General features: G+C 39.0%; 1 protein-coding gene across 1 annotated transcript in view; it reads right to left on the reverse strand.

Annotated features, from left to right (window-relative positions):
• Positions 1 to 68: 68 nt before the first annotated feature.
• Positions 69 to 23,027, reverse strand: part of LOC126375000 (senecionine N-oxygenase-like) — a 28,437-nt gene continuing 5,478 nt past the window's right edge. The window contains exons 2-8 of the mRNA XM_050021825.1: positions 11,607 to 11,797; positions 8,178 to 8,316; positions 4,750 to 4,921; positions 3,770 to 4,042; positions 2,351 to 2,511; positions 1,668 to 1,811; positions 69 to 1,384 (exon numbers count right to left, since the gene is read on the reverse strand). Coding sequence (XP_049877782.1) covers positions 1,181 to 1,384; positions 1,668 to 1,811; positions 2,351 to 2,511; positions 3,770 to 4,042; positions 4,750 to 4,921; positions 8,178 to 8,316; positions 11,607 to 11,797 — 1,284 coding nt within the window. The 3' untranslated portion in view covers positions 69 to 1,180. The remainder of the gene's footprint in view (positions 1,385 to 1,667; positions 1,812 to 2,350; positions 2,512 to 3,769; positions 4,043 to 4,749; positions 4,922 to 8,177; positions 8,317 to 11,606; positions 11,798 to 23,027) is intronic.

Genomic DNA, 23,027 nt, shown 5'->3' on the forward strand with positions numbered 1-23,027 from the left:
TAATTACAATAAATGATCGTGGCAATATTTAGGACACCAAAAATATTATCAACAAAGAAAACTATAAATTCAGGCGTCTAAAAAGTATTCCATTTTCTAATGAGAACTTTATTTCACTCAATCACATTGATCATTTTATTCCAGTCTTATACAAAATTCTACATTTCACAATATTAAACGGAACATTTTTATTTACAACAACAGATCTAGTAGGTATCTATGTATTTTATCTACCTATTTTAAATCTTTTGTACTCGCTTACAATTTCTCTTATGACTGGCAAAATGAAGTAAAAAAACATTTTATGTACAAATTACAGTTACGTAACAAAAATAACAAATTGTAAGAAAAGTAGGTAACTTAGAATTTTACGCTTTGTATTTAGATATAAGCAAGTTAGAATGATCTGGAGAATATAGCATGAATGTACATCTTCTCCGCTGGCAGTGGTAACGCTAGGGAGATCCGCTTACCTAACCTAAAGAATTGAGGAATACGATACGGTTTTAAAAATTACTTACAATATGTTTATTTTTTACTAGCGTCGTTTATCTTGTCGATTGATAGGTCAATCAACAAATTAGTGATAGAAACCTTTGATTAGAGCTTTTTAATAAGTAAGTAATTGAAGTATGAAACTCTCCGATTTAATCAAAGGGCTTGGTACGATCGATCAACCGTTTTTTTTTTTTCAATAAACAAGTCTACATTCTTACTTTTTAATACTAAACAAAATAAACCTTGATGTAAGTATATTAAATCTAGGTAGGTATATTACAAAATATCTAACTTGTTCACATTTGGTCATGGAATTGTCTTATTTAAAGAGTTCATTCTGTCATGGATTATCTGTTCCATTCTAGAGGTTCATTACCAAACAATAGAGCAATCAAAACCTATCAGAGCGAATTATTTACAGGCTTATAAGCTCAAAAATAAAAGTAACTAAGAGTCTATCACATCTCAGTATGTCATTGCTACTGTTCCGTATAGTTTTCCCACACAAGAGTTTGTCTAATTGAGACATTTTTCTCAAACAACTTTTTATTAAATTGACCTTTACCAGAAAACCGCAGCACAAGCATCACAACACCTGGCGCTCTCCCAGAAATATAAAATTCGTTAAAACTCCTCAATATAATTTGTCATCCACGTTCATCTCAAAAAGTTCAATATGAACCTAGTCCTCTATAGGGCAAGTGTGGTTCTTCCTCAAATTGTACAATCGCTCGTAATGTTTGTCGTCTAACAACTTGTAGTCATAGTCGCGATAGTTTAGCAAGTCTTCCAGTCGGTTCTTGGCGTTGAAGTCCCGGATTGTACTCAAGACTGGAGGAGCTCGCACCACGCCTGCTTCTTTGGATAGCGTGGCGAAGTAGTTGTCCTGAGAAGGAGAAGAAGTTAGTAAATAGGTAGACGTACAAAGCGACATGATCGGGTAAGCCATCTAAGGTACATCACAAAGATACGCGTTCATACCACGAACCAATTTATCACTGCTACATTATTGAGCCACAGAATAATCTTTTATAATTTTTCTTTAGTTCAATAAGATTCCAATCTCAAGCAGTCATAAAAAAACTGATGACAGAGTACTTGGCAAGTACTTGCTTGCTGCTGTGTGTGCCAAATGGGGACTTGTCTAGGAATCTGCGTCATAAACTCACCATCTCATCCCCAATAACGTTGATGTCGATCATGGTCATGCCCTTCGCTTGCAGCTTGTAAGCGTTATCCAGCCACGCCCTCAGCATCGCCTGTCCGGAGGGCAACTCAAACTTCTTAGCTGCCAGCGCTGCTGCATATTGACCCTAGAAAGGAATTTAGGTTTTTGACAAAAAATGAGAACACTCTCTTATCGGTGTAGTATTTCCGCGCATTGAGACGATTGTAAAATGTTATCTTATTGAAATATAAATGTCAAATAGCAATATTGCTTTCTTAGATGAATTGCTTCGATGTGCCCATTTTAACCCCCCATTTCAGTACAATAAGTGATTATATTTCAATAAAATAACATTTTACAATCGTCTCAACGCTTCCAAGTCTCTGTCCAAAGCCAAAAGTTAGTCAACAATTCAACCCTGAAAAAAATATCTAGAAATGCATTCAGAATAAGCCCCGAAGCGAAGTTCTTTTAACCCTTTCAAAGGGACATATTTGGGAACGGGTCGATTAATATTATTAATTATCAAATTAATTGCGTTTTATCATTGAACTGGTACTAAACATGGAATTCCAGCTAAAATCCAGTCCAAGGCTAGTACGTTAAAACACATTTTGGCTTTTTTTTTTGACAATAACGTCATGCACATGCACAAGCCCCAAACAGTTCAAAAACAACTCATACCTGAGCATCAAGGACCCTATTGATGACCTTCTTGGGGACTCCAATGAAGACCATGCTGGGATATCTGATGTTCACCATGTGCTGGTAGAGGGGTAGCAAGAATTTGCTCGTTGCGGTGATGCCGCAGCTCTTGTCTAGGAAGCTGTGCTCGTAATCATATCCTGGAATGAAGATAAAAGCTACATACAAATATCTCCTGCGAATCACCTAGATACCTCACTGTTTGTGGTTTACGCGGTTATTATCTTAATTCTTCTTATCGTGTGGGTTGTGTGGATTACCAGCCTCATCAATCCTGGTGTCAGGGTTATGATTGAGCTGCCAAAGGCCCCTGACATTCGAACCCGGGGCCTCCGGATCGTGAGTCCAACGCTCAACCACTGGACCACAGAGGCCGTTATTAGCCGAGATTATCATAATTAAAACTCATAATACCGGGTTCTTACCGCGTTAAAATCAAGAATATGACTGCGACAAATAAAAAAATTAAATGAAATATCGGGAGTCTCATATCCCTGATTTTAACGCGGTAAGAACCCGGTATTATGTGTTTTAATTAGATACGTCACTGTCTGAATGTGTAGTTAACGTGCAGGGAAAGAGAAAATCAGAACGATTAGCATAAGCCTCTCTTTAGGGGCCAATCCGTTCCTAGAAAACAACATGGAAACGTACTTAATTATTTATTATCGTCCTTACAAAATTTCGTACCTCGGTCAAACCGAATTATGCATTAAATATTCTGACCGTTTTGGCAACTCGGCGTGATCACCATATTCATATTAACCCGTATTAGGACGTTTTAAGAACATACATACATAAACTCACGCCCGTAATCCCTAATGGGGTGGACAGAGCCACAAGTAATATCAAAGAAAATTTGCAGCTGTTGTTGATACCAAGTCCTGAGAGCCATATGGTGACAAGGGATCAGCCTATCGCCCATAACAATTGTCCACCATGTTAAGAAGGACACTATCACTCTGTCGGATTTGACGAGATGCCCGGGAAGACAAGCAACTGAAAATGTTCTATGGTTTTTATTTGCTGCCGGCCTCCGTGGTCCAGTGGTTGAGCGTTATGCTCACGATCCGCAAGTCCCGGGTTCGAATCCCGGTGGGGACAACTCACAAAAATCACTTTGTGATCCCTAGTTTGGTTAGGACATTACAGGCTGATCACCTGATTGTCCAAATAGTAAGATAATCCGTGCTTCGGAAGGCACGTTAAGCCGGTGGTCCCGGTTATTACTTATTGATGTAAGTACGTAGGCGTTACATGAGTCATGTCAGGGGCCTATGGCGGCTCAGTAATAACCTTGACACCAGGGTTGATGAGGTTGGTAATCCACCTCACAATCCACACGATAGAAGAAGAAGATTTGCTGCCAGTCCAGCATAGAAGGTTTCTGGAACATACCTGTACAAAATATAACATCATCGATTTCTTCAAAGCTATCATCCTTGAATACCACTCCATCAGTGGTGAAGGACAAGATATCTGGTTTCTTCACGTAGTTGGGTCCGAAGTAGGGTTGGTTGTAGGCGAGGTGGTGGCTGTGGACCAACTTCGCGGTCACATTACTCAGATGAGTCGCCAGGTCCAACCCTGAAGCACCAGCTCCCACTAACAGCACCCGACGACCTCTGTATGTCTCTGGGTCTTTGTAATCGTGACTGTGGATGACGGTTCCTGAAATAAATAAATGAAGTAGCATAATAAGTTATACAACTTTTCACTATAAATTACCTACAAATTGAAATATTACTATTGCGTACGTAAAATAAAGAATAATGCACACGCACACACATACACACACCCTGGTTTTTCTGGTTACATTTTGCACCTTACCTACAACATGATTACCATGGGCGAACACTGCTTCCTAAGATACAGATTAACCTAGTTTAGGGGGCAGAGTGTATCTTTTGTAATGTCAAAATGTCTAGTATCTAAAAAAGAAATAAAAAAGAAATATTTCGTATCGGGCGCCGAACTCACTCCCTCTGGGTATTACTTTAGCCATAAAAGTATGTAAAAAGTTTATTTTTCATAATAATACAAAAAATATTGGTAAGTACAATAAAAACCCCACAAAAACCAATTCCTCGGTTTGTCTGTGGGAGTGGAGTTCGCTTAAAGTTATTATGTTTTAAAATACTTAGTTAACTTATAGCTGAGAGATCTTTTGCATAAGTTGTTTAAATAATGATTAACTGAATTTATTTATATTGCACTTCTGACGTGGATGTAAGCCGCTAAGGATAAAGGGAGAGAGCGCACGGACTGTGTCCCGTTCACACTTACATGTTAAGCTCCACATGGTAAGAAGAGATTTTTGTATATAGTGTCCGGTGTGTGACATAACCCCAAAAACAGTGCTTATACAAGGTACTTACCTCTGAAAGTATCCTGTCCAATGAACTTGGGCATGACAGGTTTGCGGTACTCCCCGCTGGCAATGATAAGAAAGCCACAAGGCTCCGTCTGGTTGACCCTGGTGTCCGTGCGGTGGTACGTCACATTCCAGTGGCCACCCGCCCACTTCACATCCGTCACCAGGCTCCTGAACTGAAATTGGAATAGTACGATTAACATTATTGTCCCCAGCTAACCTATTTTGTGACTTTCACAGTTTCGGTTTTCAACTGTATCTCTTGTAAAATTGACAAGTTTAATCTTTGTTAATAACTTTGGACAACAATTGTCAAACTGTCCGCCTAACGACCTCCGTGGTCCAGTTGTCGAGCGCTGGGCTCACGATACGGAGGTCCCGGATTCGATTCCCGGTAGGGACGTATCACAAAAATTACTAGTCCCTAGTTTGATTAGGACATTACTGGCTGAACACCAGGTTGTCCGAAAGTAAGATGATCCGTGCTTCGGCTGACACGTTAAGCCGTTGGTACCGGTTACTACTTACTGATGTAAGTAAGTAGTCATTACATGAGCCATGTCAGGGGCCTTTGGCGGCTCAATAGTAACCCTGACACAAGAGTTGATGAGGTTGGTACTCCACCTCACAACCCACACGATAGAAAAAGAAGACTGACCGCCGAAGCTCCCAAAGATATTTTATTTGAATCTGTTTATGTACAAGAGTAGGCTCTCAAACTTCATAACTCGTGCAATTAAAAAACTTACCCATCAAACAATCACAAGAAATTAAAACTAAATGAGTAATCATTTACTATTAAATTACTTAAGTACGTCCTGAATGCCTATTTTGCGGTCTGGCTAATATTTAGCATCCTGTCTTACCATAACTACCATAACTGTATGTATGTTGCTGTTAATTTCCTTTAATGATAAGTTATACGTAGTGTGCAAATATTAAGAGCAACTATGTAAGTTACCGCATGCTAATCTTGTCTAATTCTTTTATCGTATGGGTTGTTAGGTGAACGACGAACCTCAGCAGCCCTGGTATCAGGGTTATTATTGAGCTATCAAAATCCCCTGACATGGCTCTTATAAGATTAAGAGTATACAAAGCTAGTTTTTGTCTGAGTAAATTAAAAATGTTTTACTAAACTCTATCATCGGTGTCTTCTATCGCTCACAAAATCACTTTGTGATCCCTAGTTTGGAAAGGACATTACAGGCTGATCACCTGATTGTCCGAAAGTAAGACGATCCGTGATACGGAAGACGCGTTAAGCCGTCGGTCCCGGTTAATACTTACTTACTGATGTATGTACGTACGTATTAGTCGTTACAGGGGCCTTTAGCGGCTCAATAGTAAACCTGATACACGATAGAAGAAGAATTATAATAATCAAAATAACATACAAGTTTACTTGTAAATCTTGTAATCAACATAATTTGCCTTACGAACTTTGTAATTTCTAATTTAACGAGTTGATCACGATAACTGGATTTTTGTTTATTGAATTTGCCATTACCCGAGTGCGGCGAATTAAAAAGGACGATTATTACTTCTGAGTTCTATTATTAATAAAAAAAAGAAAAGAAAAAAGATAAGATTTTTTATAAGTACTTACATATAAAAGCGACTACAACCTTAATCCTGGATGTAATAACCTAAAGCGACATATTATTGTGGTTTTGTGGCAATTATCTATTGTGTTTATCACAAGTTTTTGTATATCTTAGTATCTATAGCAAACTCCGGACACTTCATACAAACAACCTCGTTTTACACAGACCACACTTGAGTTTATCGTATAGGCGCATCTGGGTGCGTGACGTCTCACGCCATACGATTTAAATCTAAACTGTGTTCGAGGGGGGGTGAAGTAAACCTAGCTCAGACGCTGGTGGGGAGCGAAGAGTTGCCGTATTATTCCTTATTCTATGTCTGTACTTCAAATAGCATTACTATAATTAGCGATACATACATACATAGTGTATAGATAAATTATGCAATTTCACAAATTAATCTTACACGTACCCCATTTTTTATGCTTTCCCGAGATACAGGCTCCGCCTAGTTTGGGAACCTGGGTCCATTTGGTCATATTTATAATGTTCCCATCCTTTTTTATCTTCCTTGATTATTGTATTATTTCAGATAATAAACAAATTTTTGATTTTCATTAACAAACATCACTATGCAAGCAAACATAGAAAGTAAGTAGTTAGGTACCTACTTTTTATTCAAATCCGATCAAACCGTTAACCAATATGTAGGTAGGTACGTACTTACGTCTTAAGTAAGTTACGTCAAATCTTATTTAATTATTGTCTTCTGACCGACTTCCTTAATAGCTTTCGAATGAGTAAACAACTGTAGTAAGTAACCTGATATTTGACACGTGAATGCAATTAGTAGGTACAGTCATCAGCAATATCAGAACCCTGTCGTACTATCATAATTGACATTTAATGAGACTTACGGTTTAATTTGTCAAAACAGGTAATGTGACATGGTTTCAAAGTGCATACATACGAATATTAGTACTCCGTGACCGTACCTACTACCTAACTAAAGTGACTTTATTGGTCATCGAACTGGGTTCTTCAAATGTATGCAGCTAGTTTAGTTTATTTACGGTTGATTCCTGGTAGTTGTTGCCTGGAAAAAATGCTTTAGAGCAATAAGGCCGCCAAATTATGGCTACTATTTATATTTATGTATGTAGTCTTAGCGTGAGCCTTGTTAGAGGCGCAGTTCAATAGTAACCCTGACACCAGGGTTGGTGAGTTCAAGCATTGATTTCATAACCAGTAACGTGCCGATCACTCTTTAATAGTAAGGACTCTAACTGCTTTTCTTTGTCACATTGTTCTTCCTTGTACTCTCTGTCCACCCCATTAATTGCGGTGAGTAGTATGTTTATCATACCTATCTTATGGCAATTTAAAAAATATGCTTTAGAGTTATTTTCTTTATTTATTTATTTTGAGGAAGACTTGCGGACATACTATTATACATTTTCTAAAATAATATCCAGACAATAACTAAAGGCTAATTACAAGTCTCCACCTAATAGTGGCTAAGTTATTTAAGTACCCTTTTACAATCATAAAAATCAAGAATTAAGTAAAGTAGGTTAAGTAAGGTAGGTACAAACATTTGACGTTCTCAAACTAAGGCTAATAAATCACTAACAGAGTTATACCTCTAATTTGGAATATAGTCCTGAGCTAATGGGTTTTAGATGTTATGTTATGTTTAAAGGTGCTGAAAAGGTGTTATCTCAATGATTCTTAGCAACATTGCTCAGAAAATAATGTTTACCCTATTAGTTTTGGTCCTTCCCACAGTTGTCACCTTAGAAACACACGACCAGCGGTATTAGAAGTTGTGTACTGAATAGTGGTCCGGCCAGGAAGCATCGCACGCCCGAAAATGATCACTAACCTGGATATGTTTCTCGAAGTCAAACTCTTTGGTGAAGTTCTTCAGGTACCGGTAGAAGCAGGTGGAGGTGGGGTAGGAGGGCGTGTCCTCTGGGAACGGGAACCCGGAATATTCCATCGTCTGCCGGGGGGTGTTTGTCCTGAAACATACACGTGCGTTACTTCAGAAACATAGGCAGTTAACATAACATAAACAGCCTATACACGTCCCACTGGGGCACGCTGGGCACAGGCCTCCCCTCAATCAAACGGAGGGGGCACGGAGCATACTCCACCAAGCTACTCCACTGAGAGCCGGGACCATCGGCTTAACGTACCCACACGTGATATAACACAACACACATACCACTCACTGATTAATCGAAAAATCTCAGAAATTACAAATGCTAGGAATCTCAAATTGCGTGGGGGTTACTTTTAGGACTTCGATGCTCACTACAGACGGGTTTTTGGGAAATTCAACCCCCAAGGGGTTAAAAAACGGATGAACAGAGAGTAATGATACAACATTATTTTTTATGAAAAAGGAGGATAATAAAGTTTGGAGTGACTGCGGATAGGGACTCCCAATTTCTGATTTACCGAACAACATCATCATCGTAGCCTACCAGCCTAACCTTACCCCATCATGCCAGAGTCTCTAACCTGACCTGGAGATTTGACAGTTCCAGTTTTTTTAGAAGCGACTGCCTGTCCGACCTTCCAACCCGCGAAGGGAAAACCAGCTTATGTCATGTCACATGCCTCCGAAACGCATTTCTCTCGAATGTGGGTTTCCTCACCTTGCCGTTTTAAATTGTGATATTGAGTATCACGTTTTGTTTTCATCATCAACAACTTGTTTTATCCAGGTCGATCGTCAACTTGTCATTAGACGAACTATAATAATAAACCCGTTAATAATCTCCGGCTTTACATTATTTCGTAACCGACTGGTTGTATCCAAAACCAATTATATAACTGAGTAGGTACTATGTACATGTAAACGCAAATACGTGATTTCTCTTCGATAGTTATGTTTATGTATGCCTGTCATGTAGTCGTGTAGATGATCTGGTTGCTAATGAAATATCCTAGAAAAGGCCACGAGGAAACGATGAACTGCAATACTAGGAGTCGTCGTAAGAACCCTTGATAGTTCAAAGTTTGGTTATGACATCACAGGCTGATCACCCGCTTGTCCGAAAGTAACATGATCCGTGCTGCGAAAGGCACGTTAAGCTAGTCCCAGTTACTACCTACTGATGTAAGTACGTAATCGTTACATGAGCCTGTCAGGGCCCTTTGGCGGCTCAATAATAGGTAACCCTAACACCAGGGTTGCTAAGGTTGGTCGTTCACCTCACAGCCCACACGATAGACGATGAAGATTGCACCAAATTAAAAGACACTTAACTATGGACATGGCAAATGGCGGCCTTAAAGCAATTTCTTCCAGACAACCATAAGGTGAGGAGAATGTGCAGAAACATATATACAAAGATGGCGGATGCAAACTAAAATATTATAGTTCAGTATTAAGGCACGTGTATTGCTTTAAGGTCGAAGGTACGGATCTATCTCGTGTTGGTCTGTAAGCGGATTTATCCAAAAACGGCAGGATTACAATATAAAAACACAGATAAACAAAGGTGTCCATCAGAATCGCCGGTCACTCGTATTTTGACGGCGCTATTGTTTTTGCTGCCCACCTAATGCCGCTTAGTGCCTATCACCAAACATTTGCTGCCAACGTATTTTAGAAATAAAATAACATAACGCTAGACGCAACTAGTGGGTGGCGTGGCTGCTACAATGTAAGGCATGAGAAGCCAAGTTCAGATTGGATTAGTATCTAGCCATGAAAGGAGGTATCACATTGAATCATCATCGATTGAATCACTCACGGACCTGGTAAAGTATGATGGTATGATGTCACTGATGGCGTATTACAATGAATTTGCTAGGTATGTATGTATTAAAATGCACATGACATCAAATCACACTCATTTAAAATTAAAGGATGATGAATCAAAACGTCGCCCCCATCAACAGATTCCATATTCATATTCATTTATTTCGTAATATTTATGTTGTTACATGTTATATCACTACATAGTATAAAACAAAGTCGTTTTTTCCGTCCCCATATCCCTATGAACGCTTAAATCTTTAAAACTAAGCAACGGATTTTGATGCGATTTTTTTAATAGATAGAGTGATTCAAGGGGAAGGTTTATATGTATAATAACATCCATCAAATAGTGGAGAAATACTGTTTTTTTTAGGTTTTTAATGTGATGTCGTAAATAATTTCATTTTTTCCTCAGCATTGCCCCCGACCGAAGCCGGGGTGGGTAGCTAGTGGAAGATTATAATAATGATAAAATAATGGTACTTACTTAAGTACTAAGTGGTAAATTTTAAAGCTTAGTAAGGTAAGTTTTCCTTAACGAGTTTAAGTTGAATAACTTGGTTATGCCAATCATAGTAATCTTGATCTCTGTAAAAGTTCACTTCCACCTTTCTAAGTGCGCTTAGCTGCTTAGTATAGCTTATAATGTTCTAAGATTATTGTACTTAGAAATGCTTAAGGAATTTCACTTGAAAGTTATTCTGGACTATTCAAATACATTGTTTTGCTTATGTAAATATATACAGAGTGTTAGTGACATCGTAACGAAAACTTTGAGGGATGTTTCAGACCATGATTCTGAGTTGATATCAAGTGGAATTTTCCGTCGCAAAAGTATGTAACGGAAAATAATTTTAAAAAAAGAAACAAAAAATTCATGAATTTTTCGTCTGGAAAATCCACTTGATATTAACTCAGACTCATAGTCTGAATCATCCCCCTCAGTACTTGTTATTTACATCATGTACAAGTACATACAAGCAGCCATACAAGTAGATAGGCTGTTAGTGATATCGTAACTAAAGGCTGCAAGTTTCAGTTCAACTTCTGAGCTGTACCCATCCCAATAGGAATTAAAGGCGTGAGTTTATATATTTATGTGTGTGTGTACGGGGTGTTAGTGACACCGTAACGGAAACTTTGATGGTATGACGGAAAATTTCATCATCATCATCATCAGCCCATTAACGTCCCCACTGCTGGGGCACGGGCCTTCCCCATGGATCGGTAGGGAGATCGGGCCTTAAACCATCACGCGGGCCCAGTGCGGATTGATGGTTATTAACGACTGCTAATGCAGCTGGGACCAACGGCTTAACGTGCCTTCCGAAGCACGGAGGAGCTCGAGATGAAAACTTTTTTTGCGAAAGTTGCTTTACTTCAACAATCGCAGACCGAGCGCGTTAACCGCTGCGCCACCGAGCTCCTCGAGCGACGGAAAATTTCACTTGATATTAACTCAGAATCATAGTCTGAATCATCCCCCTCAGTATTCGGTACGATGTGACTAACACGCTGTATAATAGTTATCCTCACCTCAGGTTCTTATACATGCTGGTGAACAGCGGCAGGCCATCTTCATCAGAGCCGACGTGAGGGTCGAACCGCCAGGTGCCGCCCACGTGCCTGGTCGCCTCGAGGACCTTGAAGTCTACGCCGTACTCTTTGAGGTACCGAGCCGCGCCCAGGCCGGAGTAGCCTGCGCCGATCACGCACGTTGGGTAAGACTGGAAAATATAAAATTTATGTAAGTACTTACATATATAAAAGTGAAATATTGTATATTTCGACGAACATCCGTTTTTCTTTTTTGTAATTGTTTTGTGAAAATTTTAAATGATGTTATTGTCGTTTTTTTGTGTGTGGCGTCCATTTATAATAAACTATTTCTATTCTATTCTATACTCTGTTATAGCTGACTGACTTACTCATCTCGAAATCTCAGAAGCTACAAGTGCTAGAATTCTCTAATTTCGTATAGGGGTTCCTTTCAGAATGTAGGTGGTCATTAAGACAGAATTTTGCCAAATTTCAACCTCCAACAGGTCAGAAAGGGGTTTAAAATTTGTATGAAAGGGGTTAAAATTTTGTATGATTTTTTATGGGTACTTAGAATCATGACAATCACCGGCTGTTCTGTCAAGTAGGTCTTGTGACCGACAGGTAGTGTAGTAACACTACCTAACACCAAACTATCACGGTGTCAACGAACTTGACACATCTAAAACTAAAATATGCCATTTTTTTACATATATTAGGATACAAACTTGTTATTTATGCAACTAATTATTTATTTAACATCTGTTACATAATAATGTGTCGTAAAATCAACGGACGAATCTAAGCTGTTGGTTAAAGGTAGTATTAATAATACCATACGGGTGAAGACGTCAACGGTTGCAGAGGCGGAGATGGGAGCCATCGGTACGGCTATGCAGGACGGAAGGGGTAAGTCACTAGGACTGTAACCTGGAACCTGACAGAGGGCAGCAGTAACTGTCAGTACTATTCAGAGGCAGAGGACAGGAGTCCTAGTATGGCTTTGTAATAGACTACTCTGGGCGCCAATCCACTTGCGCCAGACAGAGTCCTGCGGAGCGGAAGACAAGAGGAATCCACTGCCTTATTTTTCCCTAAAAAAGTAGCATGGAGAATGCTACACTGTCTGGTCACAGATTAGGTCTATTATCTTTTACGTCTGGTCTGAAAGCGCGTGGTAGATGGGTAATAGTGGATGATAATGGGCATAATAGATAGAAGGAGATTTATCGGAATGTCATAATTATCTAATCTAAGGGAGTGCCGCGTTATTATTAGATGGGTAGGCTGAAAGGCCAGAATCTTTATAGATAATTGAACAGAATATAAAAAACAGCTGATGTAGATTGGTATATATTGTACCTACTTAGTTATAACATAAGCTCACGACTTAGACAGAGGTACATCCATCGCAAGATAAACTAAGGACCCGCACCTCCCGCCCTGTAGTTCCGGGCGCAAGAATAGGGCTACGGTACCCCCTGCCTGTCGTAAAAGGCGACTGAAAGGGGACACTGGAGACCGTGAGTGGTAAGGGCGGGGGCCCGAGCCGCTCTTCATACGGTCTCCGGGAGGGACGGCAATGTGACATGGCCTCGCATTGCCGTAAAACTGGGATGGCGTAGGGGTGGGGACCTACCCCGGGACGTGCTTTTTATAGCAGGCGCGAGGGAAGCACCACCGGTGCGTTCGTTAGAGATCCCGGAGCTTCCCGACATGCGCAGCAGAGGGCCATCGGAAGGGTTTTAGTCGGTAAGAGTCCGACATAACCTCGTCGCTCCCCCGGGTGGCGAGGTATCCATGAGGATTTCCCCTTCGTAACCAAAAAAAAAAAAAAAAGGACCCGCACCTCACCGAGCTTTCTGTTAGACCAACGTCATAGGTGGTGGTACTTAGTTATCATTATGGGATACTAAAAACTTGAGAACCATCGATCGTGTAGTATATTTATAGACTACCTTGGTCTCTTACAACGGCCTTACGATCAGTTAATCTACTGGCAAAACGTCAATTAGTATTATTCTATGTAAGTACTTTCGGATTTCCGCCTAATAAAAACGCTGCGAAATCCGTTGGAATAAATTAAGATCAATCATTCTGAATAATTTATAAGCTTCGGTTTCTTACACATACTGGTAGTTATGATTATGAGATATTCTTTATACTAGAATACTTAGTAGGTATATTGTACAAACTCGCAAATACTCGCAATAGATACCACATAGCCGATTTTAAAGTCCCTTTGAGGTTGAATTTTCAAAAACCTAAAATAATAATAATAATAAAAAAGTTTATTTAGGTAAAATCCCCTCCCTCCCTCCCTTTTATCTTTCCTACATTTTAAAAGAAAGAATTATTTAGACCAACTTATTTGAACTGTATCATCATCACCAGCCCATTAACGTCCCCACTGCTGGGGCACGGGCCTTCCCTATGGATGGATAGGGATTTGAACTGTATAAAACGGCCAAATTGAAATAATTCAAAAAAGAAAGCAATATTGCTATCATTTGTCATTTGTTGATATTGCGCACTTACATTTGTATGCACAAATGTCAATATTACTTTTTTGATGAATTGCTTCAGTGTGGCCTTTATACACCCCCTGACACGTAATTTAATTATTCTGTTTCCATTTCTTTTCTGAAGTAATGATCGTGATCATCATCATAATCATACGTAGGTAAATTTTAACTGACAAATACATCAGTTAAAATCGCATTTTCAACTGCTTGCAAAAATATAATGTTTATTCAACAGGCCCCTGATCGCCCACAATACGACTATCTCCATGACACTGCATTTTGGTATTTATACACGAAAATCACGCCGATATCAATTTGATATTGATTGAGATGTTCCTAAAATTTGTCGCCCAATGTAAATAGCTCCTAATATTGTTGAAAAACAGTGAAAATAAGAAATTAAAATTGATCACGGTTACTGAAAAGTGTCGGGCTTCAACTGACACTTCCAGTGGGAATCGCCGCTCCAGACGCTGAACTTCGATTTCTTAGCCGGTACCGATTTAGTGTCAAAAGTACTGAAATCATTCGCTCAATCGGCTTGCCGAACTTCGTGTGACGTCACGAATCGGGGATCGCCATCTTGGCTGCTTACGCGGTAAGTACTACAGAATCAAATCGATGTTCGATTTGCTTCGGCTTCGTTTTAGCTGGTAGCCCGCCAGGTCGGTAGAATTAGCAATGCAATAAAGTATATTGAAGACTGTGACATATACCAAGAGGAACGCATCGGTACGCATTTTACCTGAACAACCTGATCTTGGTCTTTGCCAATGTCATGTCCATTATAATTATTACCTAAGTTTGAGTTGACCCTTCAATGACCCCTAATCACTGCCATAAAAATAATAAAATAAAATAATTAGCTTATTTACTCTAAGACACGTGCAATCTATCCTGTTCTGGAATAAATAAATTCTACAAGAAATGTAAAAATATTAAAAAAGATTTACAAATAACAAGAAGCGGAGGCGGGCTTTTTAATTAAGGTTTAGTTTAAGTGTTACATACATACATACATATATAAACTCACGCCCGCAATCCCAAATGGGGTGGGCGGAGCCACAAGCAATCAAAGACAACTTGCAGCCACTGTTGATACGAAGTCCTAAGATGGATATGATGAACCTTATGGTGATAAGGGATCAGCCTATCGCCCATAACATTAGTCCATCATGTTAGAGGACGCAATCCCTCTGTCGGTTTTTACGACATGCCCGGGAAGACAAGCAGCTGAACGTGTTCTATGTTTTTTATTTGCTCCCAGAACAGCATAGAAGATTAAGTGTTAATTGTACATAATTTATTTTATTTATGGTTTTGTTTATTTGTTTTAGTTTTGTTTTGTTTTATATTTTTGTTCTGTAACTGTTTTGTTTATGGTGTAAATAAAGTTTAGTTATTAAAAACAAGAAAATACAAATGAAAAGCGACATAACCTAGCATGACGCTTGTATCTCCAAAGGAGTAAGCAGAGGTGTCAGTATACACACACCCTGTTGGAAATTGACCGTGTATGCATCACCCTTATAAGACCATAGATTAATAACATTACTTTTTATGTAGACATATTGTCTTTGCTCTCAACTGTCATTCCTTCTTCTTTGTTCAATGTCCGTACCAACTAGTCGACTCTTACGCCTATTTTATTTACGTAATTATATCGTGATATATCGTACAAGCAATATTGTAATCTCAAGTGCCAAAAACGTTTATTACACGCAGATCAGCTTCATCAGCATATTTGTGTTTTTATTTCATCAAACCAATCGCCGGTCCACGATTTACCTCGCCACAGGTTATGGGCCCAGCATACCTAGATTGGTTTATGCCCTAACCTTTGTGTGCAGGTTTCAGCGGTGGCTGTTCATCGGAGTGCATTTTGTCGGTGAGCTTGTCGGCGCGCCTTCCCTGCTGGTCGCCGTGCTCCCGTCGTCCTGTTTTTACATGCCTCGTGTGAACTGAGCACGCTTATGTCAAAATGTCAAACAATGAAGATAATGGTAACACGTTGTCGAATGTTCCAGTCGCCTTTGCAGGACAAAATATTGAGAAACTGCGCGGCGTGGAAAATTACCATGTGTGGAAATATCAGATGAAGCTTTTGCTAACTTTGGAGGGCCTATGGAAAACTGTAGAAGGAACGGATACCGACACCACGCGCGACGGTCGTGCTTTGGCCCGCATCGGATTGAGTGTTATGTCCTCATGTCATCAACACGTTCGTGATGCTAATACAGCTAAGGAGGCATGGACTAACCTCGAGAAAATATTTCAGGACAAAGGTCTGTATAGGCGTGTTTTGCTATTGCGTCAGCTACACAGAATTGAATACTGTCAGTTCGGTTCAATGTCTCGCTATATAGAATCTGTAATGAATTTGGTTTGCCAGTTAGCTGACATTGGTAAAGTCATCGAGGACAAAGAAATTGCCGAACTTCTTCTAAGTGGTTTGCCTGAAGAATTTGATGCTTTAGTTTCTAACTTGGAAACTGCCTGCATGACCAATAGTGATTTAAGCAGTGAGATTGTTCGCTCACGGTTACTGCAAGAGGAATCTAGAAAAAGAAAATCTGACAACACGGGGAATGCTGCTTTTTATACAAACAAGAAGAATTATTCATCCAGTACGAGCGAAGTCGTGAAGAAGATTGTGTGTCACTACTGCGGGAAACAAGGTCACATCAAGAGCAAGTGCTACAAGATGCGACGTGATAAGAAGAGTGATCACAAGCCCGTCAATCACTCACTCCTCGCTACGGGAATGGAGACAACCGCTTTCTTCGTGAAGAGTTGTGACTGGTATATTGATTCCGGTTGTTCCAATCATCTGTGTAACAATAAGGAACTGATGAGCAACTATAAGGAGATCAAAGGGAACAAGATCTTACTAGCAAATAACGAGTCTCTAGCTGCAGAGGGTGTTGGTGAAATCCAATTGGATGATTCATTTGGATCCAAGATTGAAAAGGTATTATTTGTTCCTAACTTGACTACTAATTTACTGTCTGTAAGTAGGCTAACCGAGAAGGGTTTGACTGTGGTGTTCAATAAGAATAGATGTAATATTTATAAAGATTGTAAAGTTCTTGGCAACCCGATTACCTCCGCATCTAGTTTTAATGGTCTTTATAAATGGGATAGGTATAGTCTAGCTGGTACTTCGCAAAAAGTGCACTCAATGTTCTTGTGTGATAGACAAGAAGCAGGTAGTGCTAAGGTCGCTGCCTCTGTGCCGATGTTGCCAATGGAGGTCTGGCACAGGCGCTTGGGGCATTTAGGGGTAAAGGGAATGTGTGCTTTAAAGGACGATCTAGCAACTGGATTGTGTTTTCAGGTTTGTAAAGATGTCAAGTGCGAAACCTGTCTGCTTGGGAAGCAAGCTGCCTTGCCGTTCCCCGCCGACGAGGTTGCACGTGCTACTTGTCCCTTAGAAATAATCCACAGTGATGTCGCTGGCCCTATGCAAGAGGCAAGCTTTGGAGGTGCGAAGTACATGGTGACGTTCACAGATGACTTCACAAGGAAGACGTACGCATATTTGATGAAGAATAAATCGGAGGTAATGCATCATTTTATTACATTTAAAAATGAAGTAGAAAAACAATTGGGGTTGCATATCAAAATTTTACGTTCCGACAATGGGTCTGAGTACTGTAATAGTAGTTTTGCTGAATTTTTAAGAAAAGAGGGGATCATTCATCAAACTACTGTGCCTTATTGCCCGCAGCAGAATGGTGTGTCTGAGCGATTAAATAGGACGCTTTTGGACAAAGCGAGATGCTTATTAATTGATGCTGGTCTCTGCCCGCGCTTTTGGGGGGAAGCGGTTATGACTGCTGTCTATTTAAAGAATAGAAGTCCCACAGCTGCTTTGGCGGGACATACACCTGAGGGGTTGTGGACTGGATCACGGCCGGATCTTAGTCACCTTCACATTTTTGGATGCATCGCATATTCGCTTATACCTAAAGAAAAACGTCGTAAATTGGATGCTAGGAGCAAGGCTTACATTTTTGTTGGTTATAGTACTACTAGTAAAGGTTATAGATTGCTGGACCCCTTGAACCCTCATAAAGTAATTGTGTCTAGGAATGTGGTTTTTATAGAGAATAAATATTACAAGGACATGGCAAATATTAATTTTAATGAATTATATAATGATAATAATTTATATTATGAATGTGACATTTCTAATAATTATACAAATGACAATAATTTATCTAACGGTGTTTGTGATGTCCCTAATATTGATAATGAAGACGTGAATAATGGTCAGACTTATGAAAATGAAATATTAAAATGTAATCCCATGCATTTTTCAGATGGAAGCGACGAGGAGTTCTGTACTGGCAGTGAAGATGATGAAGAGCAGGAGAATGCAGCGCTTGGCTTGAATGATTCGTTGCGTGCCCCCGCGCCGCAGCCGTCATCTGCAGGGGAAGCTGTGCCCGCGCCTAGCACATCCGTTGCTCCATCTACGAGACCTGTACGTTCTACTAGGTCTAAACCGCCGTTAAGGTATACTGACTTTGATACAGACTTTTCTATGGTCGCACGTGAGGTTCCTGAGGAAAGTTCAGTTACCCCTCAGTCATACGAAGAGGCCATGAACAGTGCACAGTGTGCTGAATGGTCTGCTGCCATGAAGAGTGAGTATGACTCTCTAATAGCTAATAAAGTGTGGGTATTAGTTGATAGGCCTCATGACAAAAATATAGTCAAATGTAAATGGGTTTATAGGACAAAAACGGATGCGTCAGGTAACTTTATGAAATTCAAAGCGCGTCTCGTTGCCAAGGGTTTTACTCAAATTCACGGTGTGGACTTTGAGGAGACATTTTCACCTGTAGTAAGACATAGTACCATGCGAATTTTATTTTCTTTAGCATGTGAATTAAATTTAAATATTGAACATCTTGATGTAGCTACTGCTTTTCTCAATGGTGAGCTGAAAGAAACCATTTATATGGATCAGCCACCTGGCTTTCATAATGGTGACAAAGATAAGGTTTGTCTGTTGCAAAAAGGTATTTATGGCCTTAAGCAAGCTAGTAGAATTTGGTATGAAAAGGTAAATAAACTATTGTGTGAGAATGGCTTCCATCAAAGTAAGTTAGAACCATGTATTTATATAAGAAAGACTAGTGATAAGAAAATGATTGTGATTGCTTTATATGTCGATGACTTTTATATATTTTACAATGACAATTTGCTGAAAGATGAGTTAATTAATTTGCTTATAAAAACATTTGACTGTAAGAATTTGGGAAATTTAAAAAGTTGTTTGGGAATTAATGTAACTAGAGAGAAAGACATTTTAAGACTTGATCAAAAGGATTATATTAAGAGACTGCTCAAGCGGTTTGGTATGACAAATTGTAAGCCTGTATCGACACCCATGGCTGTAAATTATAAGTTTGACGATTCTGATGAAGAGTTATGTGACGAAAGGTATAACTATCGCGAGCTTATGGGTTGTCTCATGTACCTTTCGGTCTGCACTAGGCCAGATATTGCTTATGCGTGCAGCCAACTTAGTCAGTATAACACCAGGTTCAATCGGAGTCACTGGATCGCGGCAAAGCGCATACTTAGGTATTTATCAGGAACAATTAACTATTCTTTATTATTTGTAAACAGTAATGGTGAATTGTGTTTAACTGCATACACTGATGCTGATTGGGCCAACGATCCTATTGACAGGCGTTCTTATACTGGTTTTATTGTTAAGCTAGGCAATAACACAATCAATTGGGAGTCTAGGAAGCAACGTTGTGTAGCGCTCTCTAGCACAGAGGCTGAATATTTGGCAATTAATGATGTCTGTAAAGATTTATGTTTCATTAAGAACTTTTTATTTGAAATTTTGAATAGAAACTTAGACATAAAAGTATACAACGATAATCAGAGTGCACACAAGTTGCTACAGGCTAAAGAGTACAGTCATAGACGTACTAAGCACATAGATGTAAGGTATCATTATATTAAGGACTTAGTACAGAATAATGTAATCACAGTTAAATACTTACCAACTGAGCATATGATTGCAGATGTACTCACCAAACCGTTAGGCTCTAGCAAGCATTCATTGTTTATCCATAGTATGAATCTAGCATAGGTGATGGATATGTTATGTACCAAATAGAGTTGAGTCTCTACGTTGAAGCTCTCTGATGTAATTGATGCTATATTAGGGAACTTCCTGTGTTGTAGAGTTTCCTCTAAAGAATGTAATACCCAATGTTATGTTGGCTTGTTAGGTATAAGAATTTTATGTAGTCTCTATCTTTGACACATGGCCTTATAAGCGTGAGGGGAAGTGTTGGAAATTGACCGTGTATGCATCACCCTTATAAGACCATAGATTAATAACATTACTTTTTATGTAGACATATTGTCTTTGCTCTCAACTGTCATTCCTTCTTCTTTGTTCAATGTCCGTACCAACTAGTCGACTCTTACGCCTATTTTATTTACGTAATTATATCGTGATATATCGTACAAGCAATATTGTAATCTCAAGTGCCAAAAACGTTTATTACACGCAGATCAGCTTCATCAGCATATTTGTGTTTTTATTTCATCAAACCAATCGCCGGTCCACGATTTACCTCGCCACACACCCATTTCTGTTATGAGGTGTGCAATAAAATATATTATGTTATGTCATGTCATGGTGTCTTTTAGGGCCCGCAGTCTGTATGATTGCCGTCATCTTCAGTACAGTTACGATGTCTTGTCTAGAAAACAACATGTTATTTAGAATCGATTCCCTGAACTTTAATTATCGATGTTTCTACGTATTGTGAGGAAAATCTCCGCTCGCTGTATAAGTTGTTTGTACGCTGCGTGTCAGGGCCACCACCTGATTTTCATGTTACATCACGCGAGTGCGCTTACGCAGCTGTGCTAACTGCTTTAGAATGCAGCTCTTGTAATTCCGTAATAAGTGAAGTAACATCGTGGTTTCATCCCACTCATAGATAGCTCGTTGTTGAAAACATTTATAAATATATTTAAGATTTTTAAATATGGAAACACTTTTTTATGATTACGTTCGTTCGCGGAGCTTCCGCTCTTTTTTTCTCACAATACAACACAAGAACAAGACGCTGCTGTTTTATTTTGTAAATTCGATTTCACCGCCCCGACGACCAAAGGATTTCTTCACTCATGGTACAGTGAAGTTTGTTCTTTGGGTCCTATTAACTAGGGAATGCAATCCAGAGATCTCGTCTAATTTTTCGGGATCAATCCCGAAGCATAATATGTCGAGATCCCGTTCGAGATTGACGGGATTGGGCGAATCTCCTTGAGTTATACTTTTTGTTTTGGTTATGCTGATTTCCAAATAAAACTTAATTATTTAGTTAGTAATATTGAAGAATAGAGGGTTTTGTTTTCTTTCAAAAAATATTTTGTTTTAATTAACCTCACTATCAAGTAACTTTACATTTACATTTTTACAGTTAAGTAACTTTTTTTTTCATGAAAAACAAGCTCGCTCTTATAACAGAAAATAAAATTGATTATCTCAAAAACTAAAAGTTTCCTAACCGAATTTTTGAATTTTTGACCTGATTTTTTACTGCTGTATATTACCTATTACTCTACCAAGAAGCCACACAAGTATCAACTATGGCCCTAACCGTAACACAAGTCCCGTACTTATAATGTAAACAAATGTATATACTTACTTACTACAAGTAAACCTGTAAATACGGTCAACAGTATAATGAGTGCGAAGTAAATTATATGCAGATCAGTTGGAGAACGGGTTAGCCTTGCAAGCTGCTATACTAAATATTTGAACATTTATTGAAGTCATAAATGTCCCAGCTAGTAACTTAAACTCGTAACACTCGATCTACATAACATGCTTGTTGCTAAGAATTTCGTTTTTTCATTGTCTTATACCTATATAGAATGGAAGGTCCACGTTTATACATACTATCATAGAATACATATATCTACAATGTACACACTTCTCATCATAAAAATCAAAACACTTCGCGAAGTTATCTACCTAAGGATTATCAGAAAATTATTACCTAGGTAGATACTTACAAGCATTAGGAATAAAAATCAAAAGACATGTCGCAGTGGTTATTTTAAGGTTTTTCAACGTAATGATAACGTTCCAAATTTAAATTTAAAACTAGTGTTTTGTTGAACAACAATTCACAGGTGTTTCTATTTTTTGGTGAGACTGAGAAGTATAGGTAACATTAATGTCACGCCATAATTAATTCCTAAACTTGTCAACAATATAATCGGCACACATTCCTGATGTTTACCTTAAGATGGACATGGTGAATCACTTGGTAACCATGAATCCAAGTTGTCTTAAATTTTTGTACCCGGAGAGAGCCTCGTCATAAATCCAGCCAAGTAACTACTTGGCCATCTGAGGCAAGAATATAACAGAGTTCGATAGCAAATTAATCTCTTTAGTCCAGTGGTTGAGCGTTGGGCTTTCGATCCGAAACCAGGTGGGATTATAGGTATCACAAAAATCACTTTGTGATCCTATTTCGAAGGGCAGATTTTATCCGTACCGGCTATTTATGTACCCATAGTCATTTTATAAGCCATGTCGGGGCTTTTTGCTGCTCAATAGTAAACCTGGCACCAGGGTTTATGAACATCATTGGTGTCACAACCCATACGTAAAAAAATGAAACTACCTCATTAGAGATACCATCCAGGTACAGATATTAATAGTGCGAAGTTATAAAGAAGTTTGACAAGTATATACCTACACCCATATTTTAAGACGTTAACTCGACAATACCTACCACTCGACTCGGCTTCATCTGAGCATTTGGTATTTTAAATTGACATCTACATCCTCGACTTGAGGACTTTACTCACTGGAGTCGAGCATACC

This window comes from Pectinophora gossypiella, chromosome 18 (assembly GCF_024362695.1).
Source record: "Pectinophora gossypiella chromosome 18, ilPecGoss1.1, whole genome shotgun sequence".
Lineage (NCBI taxonomy): Eukaryota > Metazoa > Arthropoda > Insecta > Lepidoptera > Gelechiidae > Pectinophora > Pectinophora gossypiella.